The sequence below is a fragment of the Daphnia pulicaria genome, chromosome 6 (genome assembly GCF_021234035.1).
Source record: "Daphnia pulicaria isolate SC F1-1A chromosome 6, SC_F0-13Bv2, whole genome shotgun sequence".
NCBI lineage: Eukaryota > Metazoa > Arthropoda > Branchiopoda > Diplostraca > Daphniidae > Daphnia > Daphnia pulicaria.
Window position 1 is genome coordinate 1,896,725 of NC_060918.1, and position 22,111 is coordinate 1,918,835.

General features: G+C 38.0%; 5 protein-coding genes and 6 long non-coding RNA genes across 22 annotated transcripts; 4 read left to right on the top strand and 7 right to left on the bottom strand.

The window, feature by feature from the left end:
• Positions 1-16: 16 nt before the first annotated feature.
• On the bottom strand, positions 17-1,760 carry LOC124343741 (chromatin target of PRMT1 protein-like). The gene is made up of 3 exons (XM_046797206.1): positions 1,547-1,760; positions 1,210-1,378; positions 17-1,147 (listed from the first exon to the last, which is right to left on the bottom strand). The coding sequence occupies exons 1-3, from the start codon at positions 1,600-1,602 to the stop codon at positions 470-472; spliced, it is 903 nt and encodes a 300-aa protein (XP_046653162.1). The 5' UTR covers positions 1,603-1,760; the 3' UTR covers positions 17-469.
• Positions 1,761-1,952: 192 nt separating this feature from the next.
• On the bottom strand, positions 1,953-3,618 carry LOC124343714 (tRNA selenocysteine 1-associated protein 1-like). The gene is made up of 5 exons (XM_046797166.1): positions 3,371-3,618; positions 3,033-3,230; positions 2,816-2,966; positions 2,584-2,748; positions 1,953-2,521 (listed from the first exon to the last, which is right to left on the bottom strand). The coding sequence occupies exons 1-5, from the start codon at positions 3,407-3,409 to the stop codon at positions 2,064-2,066; spliced, it is 1,011 nt and encodes a 336-aa protein (XP_046653122.1). The 5' UTR covers positions 3,410-3,618; the 3' UTR covers positions 1,953-2,063.
• Positions 3,619-3,824: 206 nt separating this feature from the next.
• Positions 3,825-6,410, top strand: LOC124343630. 3 transcript variants are annotated; one of them, XM_046797033.1, is made up of 5 exons: positions 3,825-4,107; positions 4,168-4,282; positions 4,345-4,418; positions 4,480-4,619; positions 4,693-6,410. In XM_046797033.1, exons 1-5 carry the CDS (start codon positions 3,971-3,973, stop codon positions 6,132-6,134), a joined length of 1,908 nt encoding a protein of 635 aa, XP_046652989.1. In that variant the 5' UTR covers positions 3,825-3,970; the 3' UTR covers positions 6,135-6,410. The 3 variants fall into 3 exon arrangements, with proteins under 3 accessions (XP_046652989.1, XP_046652990.1, XP_046652988.1); XM_046797034.1 differs by having other exon boundaries at positions 3,828-4,107; positions 5,017-6,410; XM_046797032.1 differs by having other exon boundaries at positions 3,830-4,107; positions 4,690-6,410.
• A 233-nt stretch (positions 6,411-6,643) lies between these two features.
• On the top strand, positions 6,644-9,132 carry LOC124343840. 8 transcript variants are annotated; one of them, XR_006919322.1, is made up of 6 exons: positions 6,644-6,902; positions 7,409-7,583; positions 7,650-7,786; positions 7,855-8,013; positions 8,716-8,828; positions 9,105-9,132. It is a non-coding gene; the product is annotated as an uncharacterized LOC124343840 (long non-coding RNA). The 8 variants fall into 8 exon arrangements; XR_006919319.1 differs by having other exon boundaries at positions 7,650-8,013; XR_006919325.1 differs by having other exon boundaries at positions 6,644-6,773; positions 7,650-8,013.
• A 105-nt stretch (positions 9,133-9,237) lies between these two features.
• LOC124343859 lies at positions 9,238-10,073 on the top strand. 2 transcript variants are annotated; one of them, XR_006919368.1, is made up of 4 exons: positions 9,238-9,281; positions 9,358-9,448; positions 9,640-9,741; positions 9,838-10,073. It is a non-coding gene; the product is annotated as an uncharacterized LOC124343859 (long non-coding RNA). The 2 variants fall into 2 exon arrangements; XR_006919367.1 differs by having other exon boundaries at positions 9,640-10,073.
• A 5-nt stretch (positions 10,074-10,078) lies between these two features.
• LOC124344459 (myosin heavy chain, clone 203-like) lies at positions 10,079-12,846 on the bottom strand (the record flags this gene model as incomplete). Its single annotated transcript, XM_046798009.1, has 5 exons — positions 11,954-12,846; positions 11,658-11,698; positions 11,195-11,360; positions 10,643-10,918; positions 10,079-10,366 (listed from the first exon to the last, which is right to left on the bottom strand). Coding segments are annotated over exons 1-5 (1,401 nt in total), but the record flags the coding sequence as incomplete, so codon positions are not given.
• Positions 12,847-13,979: 1,133 nt separating this feature from the next.
• Positions 13,980-20,857, bottom strand: LOC124344460. Its single transcript, XM_046798010.1, has 4 exons — positions 20,668-20,857; positions 20,410-20,528; positions 20,124-20,212; positions 13,980-14,047 (listed from the first exon to the last, which is right to left on the bottom strand). Exons 1-4 carry the CDS (start codon positions 20,710-20,712, stop codon positions 13,980-13,982), a joined length of 321 nt encoding a protein of 106 aa, XP_046653966.1. The 5' UTR covers positions 20,713-20,857.
• On the bottom strand, positions 14,137-15,122 carry LOC124343873. Its single transcript, XR_006919388.1, has 5 exons — positions 15,023-15,122; positions 14,803-14,895; positions 14,616-14,704; positions 14,488-14,519; positions 14,137-14,429 (listed from the first exon to the last, which is right to left on the bottom strand). It is a non-coding gene; the product is annotated as an uncharacterized LOC124343873 (long non-coding RNA).
• LOC124343876 lies at positions 15,246-17,188 on the top strand. The gene is made up of 5 exons (XR_006919391.1): positions 15,246-15,354; positions 15,456-15,628; positions 15,714-15,847; positions 15,967-16,285; positions 17,132-17,188. It is a non-coding gene; the product is annotated as an uncharacterized LOC124343876 (long non-coding RNA).
• Positions 18,507-20,089, bottom strand: LOC124343871. Its single transcript, XR_006919385.1, has 4 exons — positions 19,890-20,089; positions 19,585-19,776; positions 18,814-19,485; positions 18,507-18,700 (listed from the first exon to the last, which is right to left on the bottom strand). It is a non-coding gene; the product is annotated as an uncharacterized LOC124343871 (long non-coding RNA).
• Positions 20,858-21,148: 291 nt separating the features above from the next.
• LOC124343864 lies at positions 21,149-21,947 on the bottom strand. 2 transcript variants are annotated; one of them, XR_006919375.1, is made up of 4 exons: positions 21,772-21,947; positions 21,577-21,677; positions 21,436-21,505; positions 21,149-21,362 (listed from the first exon to the last, which is right to left on the bottom strand). It is a non-coding gene; the product is annotated as an uncharacterized LOC124343864 (long non-coding RNA). The 2 variants fall into 2 exon arrangements; XR_006919374.1 differs by having other exon boundaries at positions 21,768-21,945.
• Between the last annotated feature and the right edge of the window lie 164 nt (positions 21,948-22,111).

Sequence of the window (22,111 nt, forward strand, 5' to 3'; positions counted from 1 at the left end):
AAAATCAAAATTTGTGTTGAGGTTAATCATTTGTATTTTTTGGGATGAGTTTCTCTTTCTCGTTTCACAGGCACACCTTTTCACATTCAAGTCCTCGGATGAAATATGAATGAATTATAAAAGATACATGTGCTAAGTGCGCCGTAACAGGAGGGAAAAGCAAGAAACACACGCAAAAAAGGGACTCCAAAACTGGGGGAAAGCACAAGAACCATTTAATCAAGTGCTAGAATGAAATCAAGATAAGGTTACAAGTCCAAAATCTCTTTCTGTCTAGACTTTTCACATCAGTCCAACCATTTTCTCAAAGACAAATTCTGAATTCGATTCACTTTTAACTTTAAGGACTAAAACATTGTTAATAGTCAATCAAGACTTGGCGAGGGGGGTTATTAGTAAGAAGGTTCTTTCGTTTTAAGTTGGGGAGCAGCACAGGTGAGGTAACGACTGGAGAAAGATTATTGCAGATTTAATTCATTTCAACGTCCCCAATTTTAGACATGTAGGATTCAAGATCATTGTCTAGAGCGCTACGAGTCTTTTGCATGTACTGATCCAATTGCTTGTCCAAATCTTCTTTGCTGACCTTGGTGGAGCCACCTCGACCACGCCCTCGACCACGTCCGGATGTCTGACCGCGCGGAGATGTCGGCAAGCTGCTTCCTCCACGACTGGGTCCCTTACCACCACGTTGGCCTCGTCCTCTTCCTCTTCCTCTTCCACGCTGGATACGACTTTCAGCTTGCCCGGTAATCAATGAAGATGTCATCTGCCCTCGACCACCTCGTCTTCCTCTCACGCTGCCTCTAGCACGCGAAGGTTTGGTCGGCGAACGATTGGTTGTGGCAGCAACAGGGGCTGGCTTTTTCGATGGAGAAATGATTCTTCCGCGAGTGCTTCTCTTGTTTCCTTGTCCACCGCCACGAACGATAGTTTGGCTGACAATGGGCTTCAGTCCGCCCCGGCCTCGAATTATCTTTGTTGGGGTGACCGTTTGCCCTTGCGTTCGACTTCCTCGCAGAGATCCTCGCTGACTCCCACGACCAGCTCCACGATTGGTTGTGAGTCTCCTTTGAGTTTGGGTGGCCGTTCCGCGAAATCGAGTACTGGTGTTTACTGTGGCTCCAAGGCGTTGTTTGATGCTTTTCTGAATAACAGTATAAATGATGTAAGTATATCTGGTTATGAATTAAAAACGAGGAATTGCACCTTTTTCAGTTTCAAAGCAGCACTGACTGATGCATTTCGTCTTTCCATCTGTTGAGCTAGTCTGCTATTCTTGCTTGATGCCTTTTGAAGATTAGCTGCATTATTTCTAGCCCCTTGCAGTTTTCCAGCCAATTTCTGACCCCCTGCTGAGCTTCGTAATTTGGAGAATCTGTAACGAAAAATTGTCATGTGTTAAATTCAGCAAATGAGAAGAAAATCAACACATACTTTATAAAAGCAAGGAGATTCAATGTTTTAACAAGGGAAACATTGCGGCAAACAACTATTTCAATCGCATATACGACATAACAAACCCAAATTGCCTAATGATTTATACCTTTCATGTAAGGATAAGGAAGTTGAATTATTTGGTACTCTGCCTCCTGAAGCCATTTTGTGCTAGAATACTGCTGAACCAAAGTTCAATTACGGTCAAGAAAATGCCGAAAACAGATAATTTCGAGCTATCTAGAAATGTTTCTCGTGAAGTCAATGAAAACAATTGCTGATGTTTGCCCGGCTGTGAACTAATGACGCTCAACTTTTTTCGACTGCTATTGGTTAGTAAAGTGACACCTAGCGGAAAAAAGAAAGTATGTCGTGATTGACGATTGCGTAAGAGTGCATGTTTCTTTTTTTAAAAATGTGGGTGGAGGTAATGTTTTATGGGTGTAGAATCATGTCAATAATTAAATATACTAGATAATACAGAAAACTGAAAATGAAAGAATTGGAAATATGTATTTATTTGAAATCAATGTATTCATTCTGTAAAACAAAATCAGATGACAAGCAGAAATGAATCTTTGTTTTTTTATCGTATGAGATGGTCGTTAGTGTTTTATAAAAAGAAATTAGGCGGCCACTACTGTAGGAGTACTGCTTCCGTTTTCCTCAGCTTTAACTGCCGGAACGGCTTTCTCTGGATTGAATGTTGTCCAGCGAGCTTCATCCAGTGCATCCCACAAATCCTGATTGCGCTCAAAAAGTTCTCTGTTCAGTTTCTCAATATCGACGGGTGTATTGTGTTCTATGAGCTCAAACTCATCTTCTTCAGGTTGAGCAGGCATTTGCCCAGCAACGCCATATCCGGCATAAGCTTGTTGACCATCATAGCCGTATCCGCCTTGGTAACCATATCCTTGCCAGCCACCGTACTGTTGCCAATAGGCTGGATCGACGTACTGTCCGTAGCCAGCTGCTGCAGCAGCAGCTTGAGGTTGAACTGGCTGGCCGCTGGCTGCGGCCTGGACAATCGACGAAGCAATCGATGCAGTTAACGTAGAAGTAGAAGATGTACTGGATGAGGATCCTAAAAGTTGAAAGAGTATGAAAAGAAATGTACTCCAAAGAAAAGTTTAAGCTTGCATTTACCAGGTATCATGTTGTAATTACGAGGAATAGCCAATGAAACTCTAAGTGGGTTGCTGCCGAGTCCTCTGTGACCTTGCATATGTGTCAGCGCATCTTTGTAATCACTTTCATTAGAAAAATTAACAAACGCATAGCCGCGACTTTCTCCATTGCTGCCTCTGACCACTAAACATAAAATATGAGAAATTCAGCTAATTGCCAATAAAATCATTACAGAAATTTTACAAATTACCCTTGGCCAATTGAACTGAGTTATATTTGGCAGAAAAACATTTGTAAAGGCCATAGTCATCTACATCAGCACTCAAATCTCCCACCCACAGTGCATGATCGGCTGTAGAACCTTTAGTGTTTGTGCTGTGATTTAACTTGAAACGGCTTGGCTAAAAGTGGGAAAACAGATAATATAACTAATATAAATTATGGTAAATTAAAAGTTAATACACTACCGGCTGACTGTATGGAATGATTTTGCCATTCAATTTGTGTAGAACTTCCATTGCTTGCTTTTCATCTCGAAACTGACAAAATCCAAAACCAGCAGGTAATCCAGTGTGCTTATTTCTCATAACTTTGATGGCTTCAGGTTTTTCTCCCATTAATTCAAAAGATCGCATAAGAAATTCCTCTGTCATGTAAGGTTCTAACTAAAATATAAACAGTAAACACATTAGACGATTCCATTCGACACGAGACTTGCATTGAGCCGGCAAAAAAGTGAATACAGATCACCGAACACGTTTACATTTGATACACATTTTGGCCAAAAAGGACCAGAAAAACTTACCCCACCAATCCATAAACTGCTTGCTCTTTCTAAAGCCATTTTCAGTTGTTAATTGTAAAAAAAAAAGCAAATATTGAAAATTCTCTGAAAAAAATCGCACGAAGAACGACGAATGACAGTTGTGATGCGTGATGCCAGATTAAAAAAATTATTATGTTTCCAACTGCCGCAAAAATGCCCAAGGCCAAGTTATAATTATTTCATGAACTTTGTTCATATAAAAAAAATTGTTTTTTTTCTATCTTGCGTCATATTATTAAACATTAACGTACTTGGGAAAACTGCATTCTAGTAAATTTGATCGTGCCAAGCCAATTTTAACACCGCCAGAGGCCGGAGGCGTCACTTTTCAATTTTGAAAAGGCTTTTGGCAAAAATTCCCTTGAGGGCTAAAGAGGAGGAGCCAAGATCAAGAAGACCATCTTCGAGAAAGCTCTGCCTCTCATAGGAAAACTGGCAACAAAGCGAATTGTTAACCCTTCCCCTGCCAGTTTAAGTTAGTTAAAAAAAGATCTGCCGAGTGAACAAGTGAACGTGCCGAGTCGACTCAGTAACTGAATCAATTTCGTTTCGTTAATTTTCGTAGATTATAGTTCCGACATGAGTTTTAGATTTCTGTGTGAAGGAATAACTTGGTCTAAACAAGTCTTTTTGCCATTGAACGATTTAATTAAGGCTACTTTGGAAAAAAAAGATTTCCTCAACCAACTCGAATCATTGATTACACTTTCAGTCAGGTACTCTTATCTTTTGCGAATCTGATTACTTGTACGATTTGACTAAAAGTATTATACCAGGTTGATAAGAAAAGAAATTGCTAATATTGAATCTGTGCCAAATATCAACACATTTGTGAAATTACTCGAAGAGTTTGTTTTTAACTTGAATGAAATACATGCATCTTCAGATAAGGTATTTATATTATATTTGTTATAAAACATATTACAAGGTTTTACTTCACTAATTGTTAATAGGCATTACCTGATTTTGATGTTAAAATAACACCATTGATTTATAAATTTGCTGAATTAGTAGTAGTTCAATCGAGGTAATATAGATTGATAATCACAAATAATTAGCTAGTTTTTAGCAAAGTTATTTTAATGCAGACTCGGTGACTGTCAGAAGGAATATGAGTTGAAACTAGTTAGATTTCTAAATAGTTTGCCAATACACCCAACTCTTCACATCACTCCATGCCATCGCACAGCAGCATTCTTGACCAGTCTGCTTTCTGATGAAATTTCAGGTAATCTCTTCGTTAAATTCAAACAAAAGTATCTTGACCTAATTTCTCTGTCGAAAACAAAATATATTAGAAGAACTAGCCATCCAAACACCTGAAGGCTCCAATAATGAGAAATTGGTGACAAATGTGAATCCACCAGAACAAAATGAAATCAAAGAAGTTGAATGCAGCAGTGAAAATGTTACAAAGAAGGATGGGGACCTAAAAGAAGCTGATGAAATTCATGATGAACCCTCGGTTATACCAGAAACCCCTATGAAGTCATCAGAGCCGACATGCGTTGGAGTGGCAGCCATACGCGGGATCATTCCTTTTTCTTCCGGATCCTTTTTTTCATTGACTCCTCCTATAACCGAAACTACTGACGTTTGCTTATCTGTTAAGCATCAGGTGGAAAATCCAGCCAATTTTCCAACTCCGTCACGCACTCCTCCGCTAATTGAATTTCAAAAAGTTCTTCGAGAGCGCTTTCCTACGCCCTTTATCACTCCAACCGAGAAAAAGGCGCGTCGAGATGTCATACGAACCCTACGATCTCATCGTCGACCTCAGCTTTCATCTTGGAATGTCGTTGAGACCAGATCCCCCACTCGCTCCTGTAACTTACGGAAACAGTTGTTTGTCGATACTGATTCACTTTCTAACTCTGCAAATTTTTCATCGAGTCCATTGGCCCTGTACCTTTCTCCTGATACTGAAAAAGATACTCCCAAATTTTCTTCGCCCGATGGCCCATCACCTGCCTCATCTAGAAAATCTTCTGGGAAAAGTTCCACGTCAGAAAATAAAAAAACTAAATCGCCCGTCAATGAAAATAATGGAGAAAGTTACACTGAATTGAAAAAGTCGATCAAAGGCAACCTAATGGGATGCGAGGCAAGTCTGTCAGATGTTGAGCTAATGGATGAGATTGAGTCGAGCATTAATATGGACAATGATGTCATTTTTGTCGAATCGACATATACAACAGACGATCATGCGGAAATTGAATTTATTATCCCGGAATCATTTCCTGTAATTTATCAGGATGCCAAACTTGATGAATCATCGAAATCATCTAATCATTCTGCCAACAAGAAAACACTAAGTCGATCATCACAGGAAGAACGTAGAAGAAGCTCACGATTAGCTGGTATACCTTTACCTCTAATATACTCAACTGAACCACTGCCAGACTGTCGAAGGTCGATCACTTCTAAAAGGACACCACTTCAGCAGCTCACTTCTTCAAAAGATAACGAAGTTCTATCCTCGTCTAAGAAGAAACTGCGGGCTGAATCTGTTGACCTACCGATACAGCCAATTGCGGAAGCAACTCCTCCTTTGCAACTGGATGATCGTCGACAGACGGCGAGTTGGAAACAGGTTCGTTTGCAAATTCCACCTTGCTGGGCCGATCTTATTGAAAACCACATCAAAGAAAATCATCCGGACGAGAAGCTCTGGTACCAAGAAGAAGCATCTGCGCGCTGGCCAATTGTTTATTGCAACTGTGCCCAATCCAAGAGAGATTAGATTTCCCACAACCGCTGGCTTAATCTATTGTCAAATAGAGAAATCATCTATTCCAACAGAAGTGACAAGCTTTTTTTGTTCTGATAATTCCATATCAATTTTTGTGCAACAGAAGTGTCAATCTGCCACACCCCTATTTGGTTCTGTGTTCAGTTTTATTTTTTCGTTCTCCGTATCCCATATTTCTTTTCGTATAAGATGAGAAACAATGGGTCCAATTATGTTTTGGTTTACATTCGGTTTATTTCCAATCCAGCAATAAAACTCGTTCAATTTCTATAACTTTCTTTCATGAGTCACGAGTTAACATGGTGTCTCTTAATGGCGGACAGTCCTGATAAAACGTCAACACGTCAATAGGAAAAAATTACCCATGTAGTGTTACACACTAAACATTACATTAGTATACATATTTTTGCATTTTTTGTAAATTGTTTAACGTTTTTGAAAGTCTGGTTAGGCATCACGCATCAGGCATCAGAGACAATCATAAATGCCGAAGGGGTAGCAACATGGCAACATCGCATGTCCCGTCGACTTTCACAATCGAGCAATCGAGCCGATGGAAAATTTTTTGTGGATCATAGTGATCGTTAAAAAATTATAATATGGTGACCACGTTGCGAGTGTGAGTGTCGGGTAAAACCTAAAACTGTATAAAAGTCGTAAGTGGTATAAGACTATCTGTTGCCTGTTGGCTCGCAGCTTTCTTTTCGGTTACGTTTCGTCGACGAGTAGACTCGCTTTGCTAATTTGCTTTTTTAAAAGGTTAAATCTATTGTCACGAAAACTGTTACATTAGGTTAGGTGACAGCAGACGAAGTTAGGTTAGGTTAGGTTAGGTTAGGTTAGGTTAGGTTAGGTTATAGCAGACGAATTTCGTAGCAATAGACTCAACCTTTTTAAAATGGTGAACGATTTGTCTTTGGCATCATATCATGGCATCTTTGATTTATTCAGAATATCTTAACATGTAAATAATTTAGCGACCACGTTGCGAGTGTGAGACTGTGAGTGTCGGATAAAACCTTAAAAACTGTATGTGTATTCATGATAATATTTGAAGTTTGTTTCAGCTGATGCAGTGTTCATTAATTATGTTATTGGTTATATCAAGTGAAACACTGCTTATAAATTATATAGAATATTTCTCATAAAAATTTAATCAAACGTCTAAATGTAAATGTAATCAAAATGTCTTTAATTAATGTTAATTATGAAACTGGCAAGCTGCTCAGAATAATCGTTCCTGATCATTCTTCTATTCCTTTTAGGTTCTAGAATCCAGACCTACATTTTGTTGTTTTAGTTTAAAGAATGATGGCGAAAATAATAACAGGTATTGCATTAATCTTCTCCTGTTTCTAATTATTTGGAGCATGCCACTACCAAGCCCGTTTTAACCTCCATTCTCTCTGCCTCTATTATATCAAAGGACAAAAGCATCAGGTAATAGAAAATTGTTTAAAATTTCTTTTTGAATCCATCTTAATGAGCTTTTTATTCTTCCGATAGATCTCGAAACACACAGGCGATGAAACACAATAGATGCCCGATGTGGTTCAAGATTTCCATCATGGCCTAAGAATAATTTGCCGGCTTTAATCTACCTTTTGAACCATTCAAGATGAAGAAGAATGTCTCGTTTTTCTGTAAATTTCACTTCTAATCGTTGAGGGAATATTCGCTTTGTAAATTCGAACCCTCTGTGCATGGCCAGCTGAGAAGAAATGGTGACCAAAGCCGGCAGCATTTGCAAAACGGGCAGGGAGGTCGCCACATGTTTTCCCCTATTGCGTATTCGCAAGACAGTGGAAACTCCCAAATTGTCGCACCCCATCAAGATTTCACATTTCAAATAACATGGTGTTTTTAAAAGGTAATTGTATTTATTTTTAAAATTTATTATACGGTATAGAGTCCCTTTAGAATTCACCCATCAACGGGGGTCGATTGCTGACGCTGACGTTAATACTGTCGCAAGTGTCGCATTCATTACGTCATAAACATGCAATTTTGTCGAATCGACTGGGTTTGTAGGATTTTCCGAAATGGTTTTTGTCGAATCGGCTGCCATTTTATGATACCTAGTAGAGAATTTGCGTACTGCTTAACGAATTTATTCTGTTGTCTGGTTTATAATTTATTCTCCCGTTTTTTTTCTGTTGATGCCTGATTGGTGACTGGTGTACAAAGAGTATTTGTCTCTTAAGATAAGAATTGAAATTAAAAATTTTAAATTTTACATTGAAGTTCCAATTGGCTTAGTGTTTATAAAACATTTTGAAATTCCCACTTGTGGAATTAAGTTTTCAATAACGTTAATTTTGTGGTCGTGGGCGTGGTGACAGAATTTTAGCTTTCCCCATTCAAATTATTTCCTTAACTGCTTCAACGTATTTTCCAGTTAGTAATTTTATGTAAAGTTGGGTTAAATTTTAAATATGTTTAATGTATATAAAATGAAGTACTTTTCCTTTAAAATTAATATTAATGTAGTTATCATAAACAATTAAATGGTATGTCATGGGGTTAATTAATATGAAAGTGCTAATAATAATTTCCTTTTTATTCTTTCCAGGTTCCTGACTGCATCAAATTGTTATTTTTTAGTTGGAGTGGTGAAGAAGAAAGTGCCCCAACCCTTTTCTGTTGGAACAGTAGCTCTAATGTATCGAGACATCTTGGGTGAAAGTAGGTTCTTATTTTTGGAAATTTTTTGGGAGTAGTTTGTTCTGGAATTCTGGGAAAAGTGGGAATGAAAAGTAGTTTTTTTTTTCTGGAATTCATTGTGGTATTGAATTTCAGTGTTTCCCTGTGAGAGTCTGTCAAGTCTTATTAACAGGAATTCTGAGAAAATTTTGACTGTAGAAACCATTATTGGAAAGTGTCAATTTTTAAGTCAAGTGCTCATGTGTATAGTCTACAATATTTTATTTTCCTTTAATTACATTTCACCTTGTTTCGTAGGTTTTTCCAAGGTTGGTTGGTGTCTGAGCTGCAGTCTAAGTTGGTGTCTGATGTGCAGTCTAAGTTCGGAATCTTGGCCAGAATCATAGATTACATGATATGGCCTTGAATGGAGAGATTGCCTTCATTGTCTATCTTGAGCCACGAGAAGTTCAACCGGAGAATTATCCTTATTTGGTAAATGATTTTCGTTTAGACCATTACAGCAAGTGTATTCTGATGTTTCATTATACAAAACTAATTTTGGCAACAGGTAAAGTGGTTTGACGCCAAGAAAGAAAACGATATGGTCAAAGAAAGTTTCATGAGTTTTCTTGCCGGGAATACGGATGGAAATAAATCGAGTAAGTTAATCGAGTAAGTTAATCGAGTAGTTACGAAAAATTTTATTCAAACATGCAAAGAATACAGTAAATGCTTAAACGATTGAAGAGGAAAGTAAGCAGACCAAAAACATTTTAAATGAGCCTCTTCATGTTACGATTGTTTAGAAATGTGTTTTAATTTTGGTTGTTTGTGTTGTCGTCTGCTTTAGGATCATCATGGAAGAGACTGTCAGCTTTTTCTCGGAGATGCGAAGCCTTTTCTTTTATCAAAAACCCAGAGTGCTCCAGTAATTGGATCCAAGTCTTTGGAGGTACTCTAGTTAACAGTCCATGTTTGACAAACCATTCCTCTAGAGTTTCATTAATTCCAACCGGATCTTCTTTTTCTTCCGGTTTTGACAAATCAGATGAAGCTTCCTCTTTCGCATGTCTTACAGCTTGTTGTAATGTCTTCAGAGCTTCTGTCAGTGCTGCAGCTTGTTCAGTGGCAAGCGCTTCAGCTTGTAGTCGGGCATTGGCTGCAGAATGTACCACTTCATTTTTCTCATCGGTCAATTTCAATAGCAGTTCCTTTTGATTGTGATAGTCTTCCGTCAAAGTTTTGATATCTTCTTTGCACGAGACTAAAGCGGATTTTTCTTCATCGAAGTTGGATTTTAGCTGATCATATTGCGCTTTCTGGTTCATCAATTCAGTTTTTGCCTGTTCCAAAAGTCGATTCTTGTCTTCCGTTTCCGTTTGAGCAGCTTTAACTGCATCCGTCAATGCAGATTTTTCGAGTTCGAGAGTGGATTTTTGATTATTGAAGTGCGCTTTTAAGCTCGTGAACTCGGTTTGCGTTTTATCCAAAAGTTTGCTATTTTTTTCTTTTTCCGTTTCAGCGAGGTTAGTCGCATCCACTAAAGCGGATTTTAGCTGATCATATTGCACTTTCTGGTTCATCAATTCGGTGTTTGCCTGTTCCAAAAGTCGATTCTTGTCTTCCGTTTCCGTTTGAGCAGCTTTAACTGCATCCGTCAATGCAGATTTTTCGAGTTCGAGAGTGAATTTTTGATTATTGAAGTGCGCTTTTAAGCTCGTGAACTCGGTTTGCGTTTTATCCAAAAGTTTGCTATTTTTTTCTTTTTCCGTTTCAGCAAGGTTAATCGCATCCACTAAAGCGGATTTTTCTTCATCGAAGTTGGATTTTAGCTGATCATATTTCGCTTTCTGGTTCATCAATTCGGTGTTTGCCTGTTCCAAAAGTCGATTCTTGTCTTCCGTTTCCGTTTGAGCAGCTTTAACTGCATCCGTCAATGCAGATTTTTCGAGTTCGAGAGTGGATTTTTGATTATTGAAGTGCGCTTTTAAGCTCGTGAACTCGGTTTGCGTTTTATCCAAAAGTTTGCTATTTTTTTCTTTTTCCGTTTCAGCGAGGTTAGTCGCATCCACTAAAGCGGATTTTAGCTGATCATATTGCACTTTCTGGTTCATCAATTCGGTGTTTGCCTGTTCCAAAAGTCGATTCTTGTCTTCCGTTTCCGTTTGAGCAGCTTTAACTGCATCCGTCAATGCAGATTTTTCGAGTTCGAGAGTGGATTTTTGATTATTGAAGTGCGCTTTTAAACTCGTGAACTCGGTTTGCGTTTTATCCAAAAGTTTGCTATTTTTTTCTTTTTCCGTTTCAGCAAGGTTAATCGCATCCACTAAAGCGGATTTTTCTTCATCGAAGTTGGATTTTAGCTGATCATATTGCGCTTTCTGGTTCATTAATTCGGTGATTGCCTGTTCCAAAAGTCGATTCTTGTCTTCCGTTTCCGTTTGAGCAGCTTTAACTGCATCCGTCAATGCAGATTTTTCGAGTTCGAGAGTGGATTTTTGATTATTGAAGTGCGCTTTTAAGCTCGTGAACTCGGTTTGCGTTTTATCCAAAAGTTTGCTATTTTTTTCTTTTTCCGTTTCAGCGAGGTTAGTCGCATCCACTAAAGCGGATTTTAGCTGATCATATTGCACTTTCTGGTTCATCAATTCGGTGTTTGCCTGTTCCAAAAGTCGATTCTTGTCTTCCGTTTCCGTTTGAGCAGCTTTAACTGCATCCGTCAATGCAGATTTTTCGAGTTCGAGAGTGGATTTTTGATTATGGAAGTGCGCTTTTAAACTCGTGAACTCTGTTTGCGTTTTATCCAAAAGTTTGCTATTTTTTTCTTTTTCCGTTTCAGCGAGGTTAGTCGCATCCACTAAAGCGGATTTTTCTTCATCGAAGTTGGATTTTAGCTGATCATATTGCGCTTTCTGGTTCATCAATTCGGTGTTTGCCTGTTCCAAAAGTCGATTCTTGTCTTCCGTTTCCGTTTGAGCAGCTTTAACTGCATCCGTCAATGCAGATTTTTCGAGTTCGAGAGTGGATTTTTGATTATTGAAGTGCGCTTTTAAGCTCGTGAACTCGGTTTGTGTTTTATCCAAAAGTTTGCTATTTTTTTCTTTTTCCGTTTCAGCGAGGTTAGTCGCATCCACTAAAGCGGATTTTAGCTGATCATATTGCACTTTCTGGTTCATCAATTCGGTGTTTGCCTGTTCCAAAAGTCGATTCTTGTCTTCCGTTTCCGTTTGAGCAGCTTTAACTGCATCCGTCAATGCAGATTTTTCGAGTTCGAGAGTGGATTTTTGATTATTGAAGTGCGCTTTTAAGCTCGTGAACTCGGTTTGCGTTTTATCCAAAAGTTTGCTTTTTACTTCATTTTTCATATCAGCGATTTTAATCGCATCCACTAAAGCGGATTTTTCTTCATCGAGGATTGATTTTTGTAGATCAAAGTTCGCTTTCAGTTCCGTCAGTTTTGTTTTAGTCTGCTCTAAAACTAAAAGTCGAATTTTTTCCTCGTTTTCTGTTTTAGCGAGTTTAATCGCATCCACTAAATCGGATTTGTCTTTTTCGAGGATTGATTTTTGTAGATCAAAGTTCGCTTTCAGTTCAGTCATTTCGGTGTTTGCCTGTTCCAAAAGTTGACTTTTTTCCTCGTTTTTTGATTTAGCGTTTTCGATTTTGGTTTCTTTTGGTGTGACATGTTTGGTAGTTTTGTCTGATAAAAACGCACTTTGTAATAAATCGATAATCAACGCCCATCCGTAAAGTAAGAATATTCCAACAGTGAACACAGCGAATGAAGTAAACATTTTGTTGCTTAATTTTTTGGTTTTTTAGTTGTTAATGCTCAACAGTACCCTATGTAGTGTTTTCGTGGGTTCTTTATAGATTCTGCTCTGTCATCTTTGATTAGCATGTATGAAGTCTACCGCGTTTTTGCGTATATTTATATTTATAGATTTCCAATTTCGAAATTATTTGCATATTTCAATTCAGAAAAATTTTTCACTTATATTTCAAACAAGAAATTCACGAAATTACTTAATTTTTGTTTTCTATTTCCGATTTCTGCGAATTTAATGTCCATTTGCTTCCGGTTTAATTCCAGCACAAAAAATAGTTGTGAATTTTGACACTAGATGGCTGTAAAATTGTTCCGTCCAGTCTTCTGTCATGAAGAACAGACAGGTACAGACAGGTACAGACAGACAGTCTGTACTTCATGGGTCTGTCGACGCTAAATGAAATAATTCGGCTGTCGCTAGGTGGCTAAAAAAATTATTTCCACGAGCTAGCCTAGCGTGACGAATGTGAAGCCTAAATCTGTGTCACAGTTTTAAAAAAATGTTTAATAATTAAATAATTAATTAAATTGTTAATTTATAGCCACAATTGGCGCTTTTTTGACGTAAACACTAGTTGCTTCGATTTGAACTTGACTAACAGCACTCCAATAACGTCACATCACTAATTCACTAGCTTTTTTATTCAATAAAATTATAGTTCCACAGAATTTTAACAAAATTTTGCCAAAAGTATCTGAATTTTCTTTGTTAGTTTTCTATGACAAATATGCATGCCCGACAATATATGTATATATTTTTTCTTTGATAGTATTTGTCAGTCAGGTTAAGTGAAGCAGTTTGCTGTTGCCGTCTTCTGTAGAAGAACATTTTTACTTGTCACCTTAATAACTGTATTAATTGGGAAGCTGCCTGTTTTGCGTATTTATTTCAGCATGCTATATCTTTTCCTACTGTCTGTTGATGTTTGAGGTTTGACTGAAATTGCCTGTGCTGTTGCAGTCCAATGTGCTGATGCCTGCCTGTTTTCTGATTTAAGGAGTACTAATCAAAACGGATTTACGATCGTGGTTATTTTTCCGTTTTTGTTTGGTGTACTCATTAAGTGTGTTCTCTATGTGTCGCTTTGCAAGTGATTTAAGCAAAAGTTTTTTTTTTCTTCTGTTTGCTGTTTTGTGTTTTCGCGTCTCTTCGGCAGAATTTATTATGTCTTAAGTCTATTTAGAATGAGAGATGATTGTGACATGTTGATTTGAGATAACACACAAGCTTGTATGAAGCATTTAATTGTATGTTACTAGAAAGTGTGTTAAATTTTTCTTGATTTTGCGAGTAAACGCTCTAAAATTAGCGAAAGGTAGGTAAGTTGGTTTAAGTAGTAAGTTTAAATTCGCTTATTTGTTCATCGACTTAAAAAATTCTCGACGCGGAAAAAAGTGAAACAATGAAAAACAGACATACGCATTGAAACTTAAACAGTTGGTAAATGTATAGATTGTGATTATGTAATTGTAATTTTCATAATTAAACTAAAATTAAAATTTTCATAAAATGTGTAAAAACAATAACTAAAACATAAAATGATAAATCAAAATAAGTTTCTTGGTTAAATTCATAACTTACCAAAAGTTTTCATTAGGTCATGTGCTTTACAAAGTTCCCCTTACTAACACAGCTTATCTTATCCTCCTAGTTTTACAGTGGGTGAGAAACCACTGACAAACATTGGACTGGTTAGTTAGGTGAACAATGTCACAGAAAACATCTACACAACTTATTGATATTGATTGAAAGTAAGCTCTTCTGTAACCATCAACTTCTTCGAATTGTAGCACAATGTCGAAGGGTTAATCTGAAATAAAATAAAATAACTAATTAAGTATGCAGTAAAAAAAATTATGACAAAATACCTAGAATAAGTTCAACATCTCTCGGCATTCCACTAGTGGATAAGGTCTGGAACAACGGTGAGGGATTAAACATAAAAGATTATTAAGATGTAAATTTTAAACAAGATTGCAGTGACAGCAAGCAATACCTCAAATGAACCAATTGAAAGGAACCACATAAAAGAAGAGCTCAGCTGCTCAGCTAAGTACTTGCAATATGGTATGTCTGCACTATCACCTAGAAAAATCAAACAAAAACCTCAGGACAAATACAATTGATTGTAGTAAAAAAAATTTTATTTAGTTTATGTGCTCAAACTGCAGGCTGCAGCTCACCATTATTAAAACCGGAAAAGACAGTCAATTAAGTGAAATGACAGCTCAAAGTTCTTGGATTCATTTGAGATTCACCATTTACAAAACATACATCTGAAAGACAAGAACAGAAAACTTGTAAGATTGCTGAGATATTAGAATTTTTGGTTGCAAAATTTTAGCTGCAGGATTGATGACAGCTTAGAATTCCTGGCCAGCTTCAACATATGGTCGTCATTACGTGGAAAATGATGAATAATGGACTTGTAAATATGGATGAAAACATTTAATTAAAACTTATGCTGATATTGATTTCACTTTTCGAATTCTTTCAATTTTCCACATTTCAGCTGTCAGCTACTTTCTTGGGAGCTTGGACAATCGTCTCGTCTGCATGATGCATGAAGCACTGGCATCATCTAGCGGTTGTTTTACAATTCAGACGATTGTCCAGTGTGCCGCTAGATGGTGTTGATATTATTTTTAAAATGGCGAAATGTGTGAAGAGTTCTGCCATCTTCTGTTTTTCGAATTTTCATGTTTTACTGCCCAAAATCAACCAATTAATTACATGTAAGCTTATTGTGATTATTCCAACTACATAGTAGACAATTTCTATCACTCACTGTGTACTTGACCAATTGACTAATTGTGAACTGTACTTGGAATTCTAGAAAATGTACCTGCCGTCTAGTCATCAGATTAAATTTGGACCCCATTTTAACAACCAATTGCTCAACTCTTCTGTAACTCACACCCTCAGCTTCATCTGCATCATTCTCTCACATCTTAGAAAAACTGCAAGCTATTATACCAAAAAGTTGTGGCATTGCATATATGGTTACAGGTAAGCATAACCTTCCGAATTTACTACCTCATCATCCATCAATGTAATAAAATAATCTCAAAATTCACACCCATTTGTTTAACAGGTTCCTTCTGGCCTGAAAGATGTTTACACCTTTGAACACTTTTGGTGGGGTTGTTGCGTCATGAAATTGTATTGCTGCCATTGCCTGCATCTCCCACTTCATAGCTGCAAGAAACGAGCCTTCAACACATTGAGGTAAAGGTGTGCTTCTATGTTCTTGATTTATCATGTAATTAACTTCGGATTCCACCTTGGTCGTGGGTATTTATGGGCCTCACTGCAATGTTAAAACCTTTTTCTGTTCTTTGCTTTAGGAATTCATAGGTTGTGTGGTATGCCATTGGATCCATTGGATTTCGCGAGTCAGCCGCCTATGTCAATCTACAACGCAGTTTCTTTATTGGAATTGTGTGGTCCTGGCACAGAGATCCTTGGGGCTGACCTTTGTCCATTACAGAAGAGTGACTTCTACCAACTCTCTGCTCTATCCTTATCTTCACTATCCACACTCATCTAGCTTCTCTGCTAATTTTGCTGCTTAACAATTTGTCGTACTTCACTGACGAGTTAGACCAGTTGCTTCCGTCTCCTCAGCGACACACCTACTGTCACTATCCACGGAATTATGCCCAGGTACCCGACAATTGACTTATTTTTTTAGATTATCTGCTAGTAATTAGTAGTATTAATAATCTACTTGCGTTAAACTCTGTGTCAGTGTAATAATTCCAAAATCAGACCTTTTTAGCTATCTTGCGCGCAAACGAAGTGTTACTTAGACGTTGTTTTTTTTTACGCTAGATGGCTTTACGATAATTTTCAGCTGTCGAAACAGTCAGTTTCAGTTACTTTGCACATCTCTTTAGACATTTATCGGCAATTTTTTGTGAAATTTTTTTAGTGCTGATAACTATTCCACCAACAAAGCTCACTTGTCAAATTTTCGATTTTTTCTCTTTTTTTCTACTTCCGGTTTTCTCATTTCAGTCAGTAGTTCAGTAAATATTAATTCGACGTACAAAAAAAACACATATTCGTGATCCTCGTCAAATTTGTGGTAAAGTTCATGTTTTTATTTTTACGTACGCGTACTTCCGGTTTTCAGAATTTTCCTGAACTATAGTTCAGGAAAATTCTCGATTTTGGCCAAATTTTGGATTTCCTTTAAATCACGTCTATTTGACCCCAAATTTCATGGAGATCACAAATATGTGGTTTCATTTGTCGACAGCTCAATGGTTGAGGCGCTGTGGTTACTTCCGTTTTACTTCCGGAATTTTTTTAAAATGGCTAGCAAGTGAGCTTTGTTATGTGTACAGTTCTCAATATTGTTAGGTAGATTTTAAGCAATTTAAAGCGGGCCTTTAAAGTTTTGAGCAAAAAAAAAACAGAACAAAGAACCTGTGTGTGTTATGCCACATAACTTACGTGACTTTTATTGGTATGTCACTAAACAAGAATTGTTTTCTCTTTATTCAGGTAATGCAGAGGAAACGTCGAGAAGATGGACATCGAAACGTCGTTGGTATCTCCAAAATGTCAGCGCGGATCATCATTTGTTGTTGGTAATATGTTTGTGTTAGTTAACCCGTTGGCTGCCACGCCTTTGTTCTCCCCTAGCTCCTTTAGCACGGGCCGCGCTGTTGGGTCTCGTGGTTTTCATGCCGCGGGGTCGGACAGTCGCACCAGCCCCAGATTCGCCGTAAGGCCCTGTTAGGCAATGCACCATAGGGACTTCCCCCTTGTCGATGCGGTGATGGATTCTAGAGGTTGTGCATTCCATCTTCTCCTGTCACCGTGTCAGCCCGGACTTGTCAGCAATGGCAAGTCCCACCTTGGTCATAGATCCTTCAGACGTGGCGCGCAGAGTAGTAGAGAGTACAACCTACGGGTTGTATGGCGTGGCAGCCAACGGGTTAACTTAAAGTGTATGTGTGTATTGTATGTATGTATGTATGTATTGTATAATTTATGTGACTTTTTAATGTGGTGGAATTGAGGGTGGAGGTGGGACAATAAAGCAATTCCTTTTAAAATTTAAAGTGACTAACATTTTCAGACTATGCAACCAAACATTATTTGCAATTTGTTTGTTAAGCCAAATTCAGTTAAAAGTGGAGCTGAACTTTTAAAATTTAGAGTAAACACCAATCAGTAGATCTCTTTCGTTACTTACCCTGAAAATGATGTCAGAATTTGTTCAACTATTGTTCAACTATTTGTTCACTTAACATATGAAAAGTCACAATGTCAAAAGGCTTGAGGGTTTTAAACATTCGTAGAAGATAGTTACCATTAAAAAATGTATTTTGATCAATTCATATCAACAAAAACTCCCTAGTAACCATTTTGAAATGACCGACAACTTTGAACACAATTACACAAAACGAAATTTCAGTTCTGGTATTTAGGAGCCTCCCTTTAGTAAACTGGAGAAGCGAAGTTTGTGATGTAATATCCAGGTGCCTTAATGGTGTAGTAACTCGGGGCAGTGGAAAACTTCGAAATTCCGGTGTAGTAGGTGGAACCAGCGTAAGTAGTGGTATAATACTAAGATGCCTTGCTAAAGTAGTACTTGGAAGTTTCAGTGTAGTAGCTAAGAGCAACGTAGGTTGTAGTGTGATACTCGGATGCCTTGGTTATGTAGTACTTGGGAGCCTCGTTGTAGCAGATGATGGCAGTGTTGGTTGTAGTGTAATATGCGACCTCTCCGGTGTAGTACTTAGGAACAGTATAAAAGTCTGGGGCTGGATACGTGGTAGTGTAGTACTCCGCTGCCTTCGTGGTGTAGTACTCCGCTGCCTTCGTGGTGTAGTACTCCGCTGCCTTCGTGGTGTAGTACTCCGCTGCCTTCGTGGTGTAGTACTCCGCTGCCTTCGTGGTGTAGTACTCCGCTGCCTTCGTGGTGTAGTACTCCACTGCCTTCGTGGTGTAGTACTCCGGTTGTTGCGTATGTTTTTGTCGTGCAAGTAAGCCAGCGGCGATGTGGTTTGGTATCCACCATACCCACGAGACGCCACAGACACAGCAGGACGACGCCATAGTTAACTAGACGATAAAAAATTTGAACAATTTTGAAAATTTTCAATAACAGGCATATTAACATTGAACAGAAAAAAAAAATGCTGATACAAAATTTCATGTAAAAACAAAATATTTACCATTTGGTTGTAATACTCGGTGGCTTGGTGAAGTAAACAGAAGCCTCAGTTTTGTAGTAGCTTGGAGCGGAGTAATACTTCGGTTCCTCAGTGTAGTAAACTGAAGCACACGTACATGGTTGTATAATATGTGGCCTCCTCGGTGTAGTAGTTGGAAAATTCGTCATAGCATCTAGGTGTAGCGTAGGTTGTGGTGTAGCAAGCTGGTGCCTCGGTGTAGGTATTTCAGTTTAACGTAGTACGAAGGAGCAGCTGCTGTGTTATATCTGGGCTACGTGGTACTTGGTCGCTTCAGTTGTGGTTGTGTAGTTCGGGGCAGAGTAGTACTTGTGCGGTTCGGTGTAGTACTTGACCGCTTTGGTATTGAAATATGCTGGAGCCTCGGTGTAGTAGGCTGGGGCAGCATTCGTAGTCGTGTGGTACTTGGGGACTTCGGTGTAGTAGTCTGGGACAGTATACTTGGTTGTGTAGCACTTAAAGGCCTTGGCGTAGTAAGTAAATGTTGCGTATGTTGACTCTGTTGTGTAGTAAGGCGGCGGTGGCGTGGTGTAGTATTATTTCTCTGCTGTTTCATGGCATCCACCATGTGCAGGAAACATTGGTACACCCGTGGTCGACCCATAAACTAACGATACAACACCAAACAGCAGCACGGCGCCGTAGTTAACTTTCCTATAAACGATTTAAACATTAATTATTGAATTTACTAGTCACATCAACTGAAATCAAGGTGAAATTGAATCACTTCTCGAAATAAAAATGAATGTTTACCCATGATTGCGAATTGGTGGTACTACGAAGAAGGCAGTTGGTGACAAATAGTGCACTGCAGTTGCTGTTGACGTGTCGAAGAGATGATCACTCGACTGATTTCTTCGTTGTTGCTTTATACCACATATCTAGGGGAACAGTAACCAGCCATCAACAATACAATACCCAACAGCAGCACGACGCCTTAGTTAACTAGACAATCAATAAATTTAAACAAAAATATTCAGTAATTAATGACATTAACAAAAGTCGAAAGTAGCATTAATACAAGAGTAAAAAAACAAACAAAAAAAAAGAATATTTACCCATGATTACGAACAAGTAACACGATGAAGAAGGCAGTTTGTGACAAATAGTGCGCTGCAGCAGTTGTTGCGGTGTCTGAGATCATCATTCGACTGATTTCTGGCCTTTTCTCTCACCTTTTATACGATTTTTTCTCATCCTGATTCACCTCTTAAGCCTTGCGGCTATTGTACCTGCTTGATAATAATGAAACACGTTCCTTTCTCACCCAACCTCTACACAATTTATGGCACTTTTTATGTAATGATCTACGTGACCTTCGAAAGTGAAGGAAATGCAAACCGGCCTTTCCTCCTGCAGGTTGACGTTGCTGGGGATGGGTCTACAAAAACCAATATCAAAATGAAACCCAAGTTCTCACCCAGCCTCTGCACCACATGACACGTTTTACGTAACGACCTTCGAAAGTGAAGGACATACAAACTGGCCTTTCCTTCTGCATGGGATTGGAATGGGTCTACAACAACCAATATCAAATGAATACCAAATACAAATAGTTAAGACTTAAACTTTACTCACTTTACACCAATTGAAATTTGAGTCATTTGACTCGTTTCTTCGGTGAAAGAATAAATCTTCCATTTCGAACCGTTTGAAAAACAGTTGGCTTTTTTGAAAATATTCCTCTGCAATCTTATCTAGGTTTCAAACACATGATCAGTCCATATTCTTTTCATGATGGGCACACAGCTGAGCCTTGTTAGTAACCTCTCTTCTCGGTCAATAAGTTATCAAAAGCTGCAAAAATGTTAACACTGGAACAATCCTTGTACTCACCTTGTACTGACACCCTCTAGTGAGATATAGCGTTTGAATACCCATACATACATCCAAACATAAGCTCAAAATTTGTAATATGTTTCCCTACTTACTACATGTCACAATACACCAATACCTGATGTAGTCTACAATAGCCTGCGCCAGAAATTGAACTCGCGAGTCGGGACTCAAGCGTAAGAAATTTAGGCTACTAGCCTACTACCACTTATAATCAAAGTAACCATTCCATTACTCTCTCAGACAGGTTTCTTCGTAAGAATATGAACAATTTCCGCAGATCACTCAAAACGATGAGCGAAAATGGTATAATGGTTATGGTAACTAATGTGTTTCTTACAAAGACCCAGGGTTCGATTCTTACTTCCTCCAAATGTCTGATTGTCCCTCCATGTTGTCTTCCTCTCTCCCCATGTCTGTTTGTAGGCTACAATATTATGTAAACTAACACAACTACTAACGAAATCTCACAAAGTGGGGCTTCATAATAAAACATTTATCTACACACAAATGAAGAATTTGTGTAAGTATAACAATAAGGTAACTTTTCCAGTTTGATTTGGATTGAAACCAAAAGACGAGGTTCTAAGAGCATCAACCTCATTAACCAAGCGACCAAACTCACTATCCTCCAAACTACAACCCTCACTCAACAAGTTTTACCTTGCCAAATCACAGCATCAGATAAGTCTAGTCTAGATTAGATAAAAAAATTGCATACAGTAAATAAAATAGATTAATAATTGCTTGAAATGCTGTTCAACTTACACATCACAGTTCATAATGGATTCTAGTTTCTTCTCTGCCACTCTTTGCTGAAAAGTCAGCCTGACGTTGGCTGAGAAATAAATAACAAGAGAATGTAACAGTGTAAACCATCACTGCAAATTTAAAGGTAAATAGGCTTACCAAGAGTATGAGTCACTTGTTTGTGATGAGCAACAATGGCTCCATGAGTCAGCATAGCAGAGGGAAAATCGTGGGCTTTGATCCTTCAGTTCCTGGGTTTCCTGTTATTACAAATCGAACAATTTCTTAGCTGCAAACAGGGAATGAATTCAAGCCAATATTGTAAAAGAAATTTTTAATCTGAAACCTACCAACTTGGTCGACTCGAGGTTACGCCATTACGCTTATTTTGTATTTTGTCGTCTGCAGTATCTTGTTTTACAACGTTGAAATAGTGAAAAAGAAATTGTAAGCTGCCTTTTCATTTTTTATAATTTTAATATTTAACTTTTCTTATAAACTATGTCATGCTAATAATATTAAGACGTATTCAAAACATTTTTACCTATATTTAGTTAATTTAGTTATTACTAATTAATTTAATCTCTCTCTAACATTCTTTCCAGAATGATATCTTTGTAGTTTGTTTGAACCGTTAGTGGGTCAGTGTACTCAAAATCCATCTACTGAGCTTAACAGGCAAAAAAATCCATCT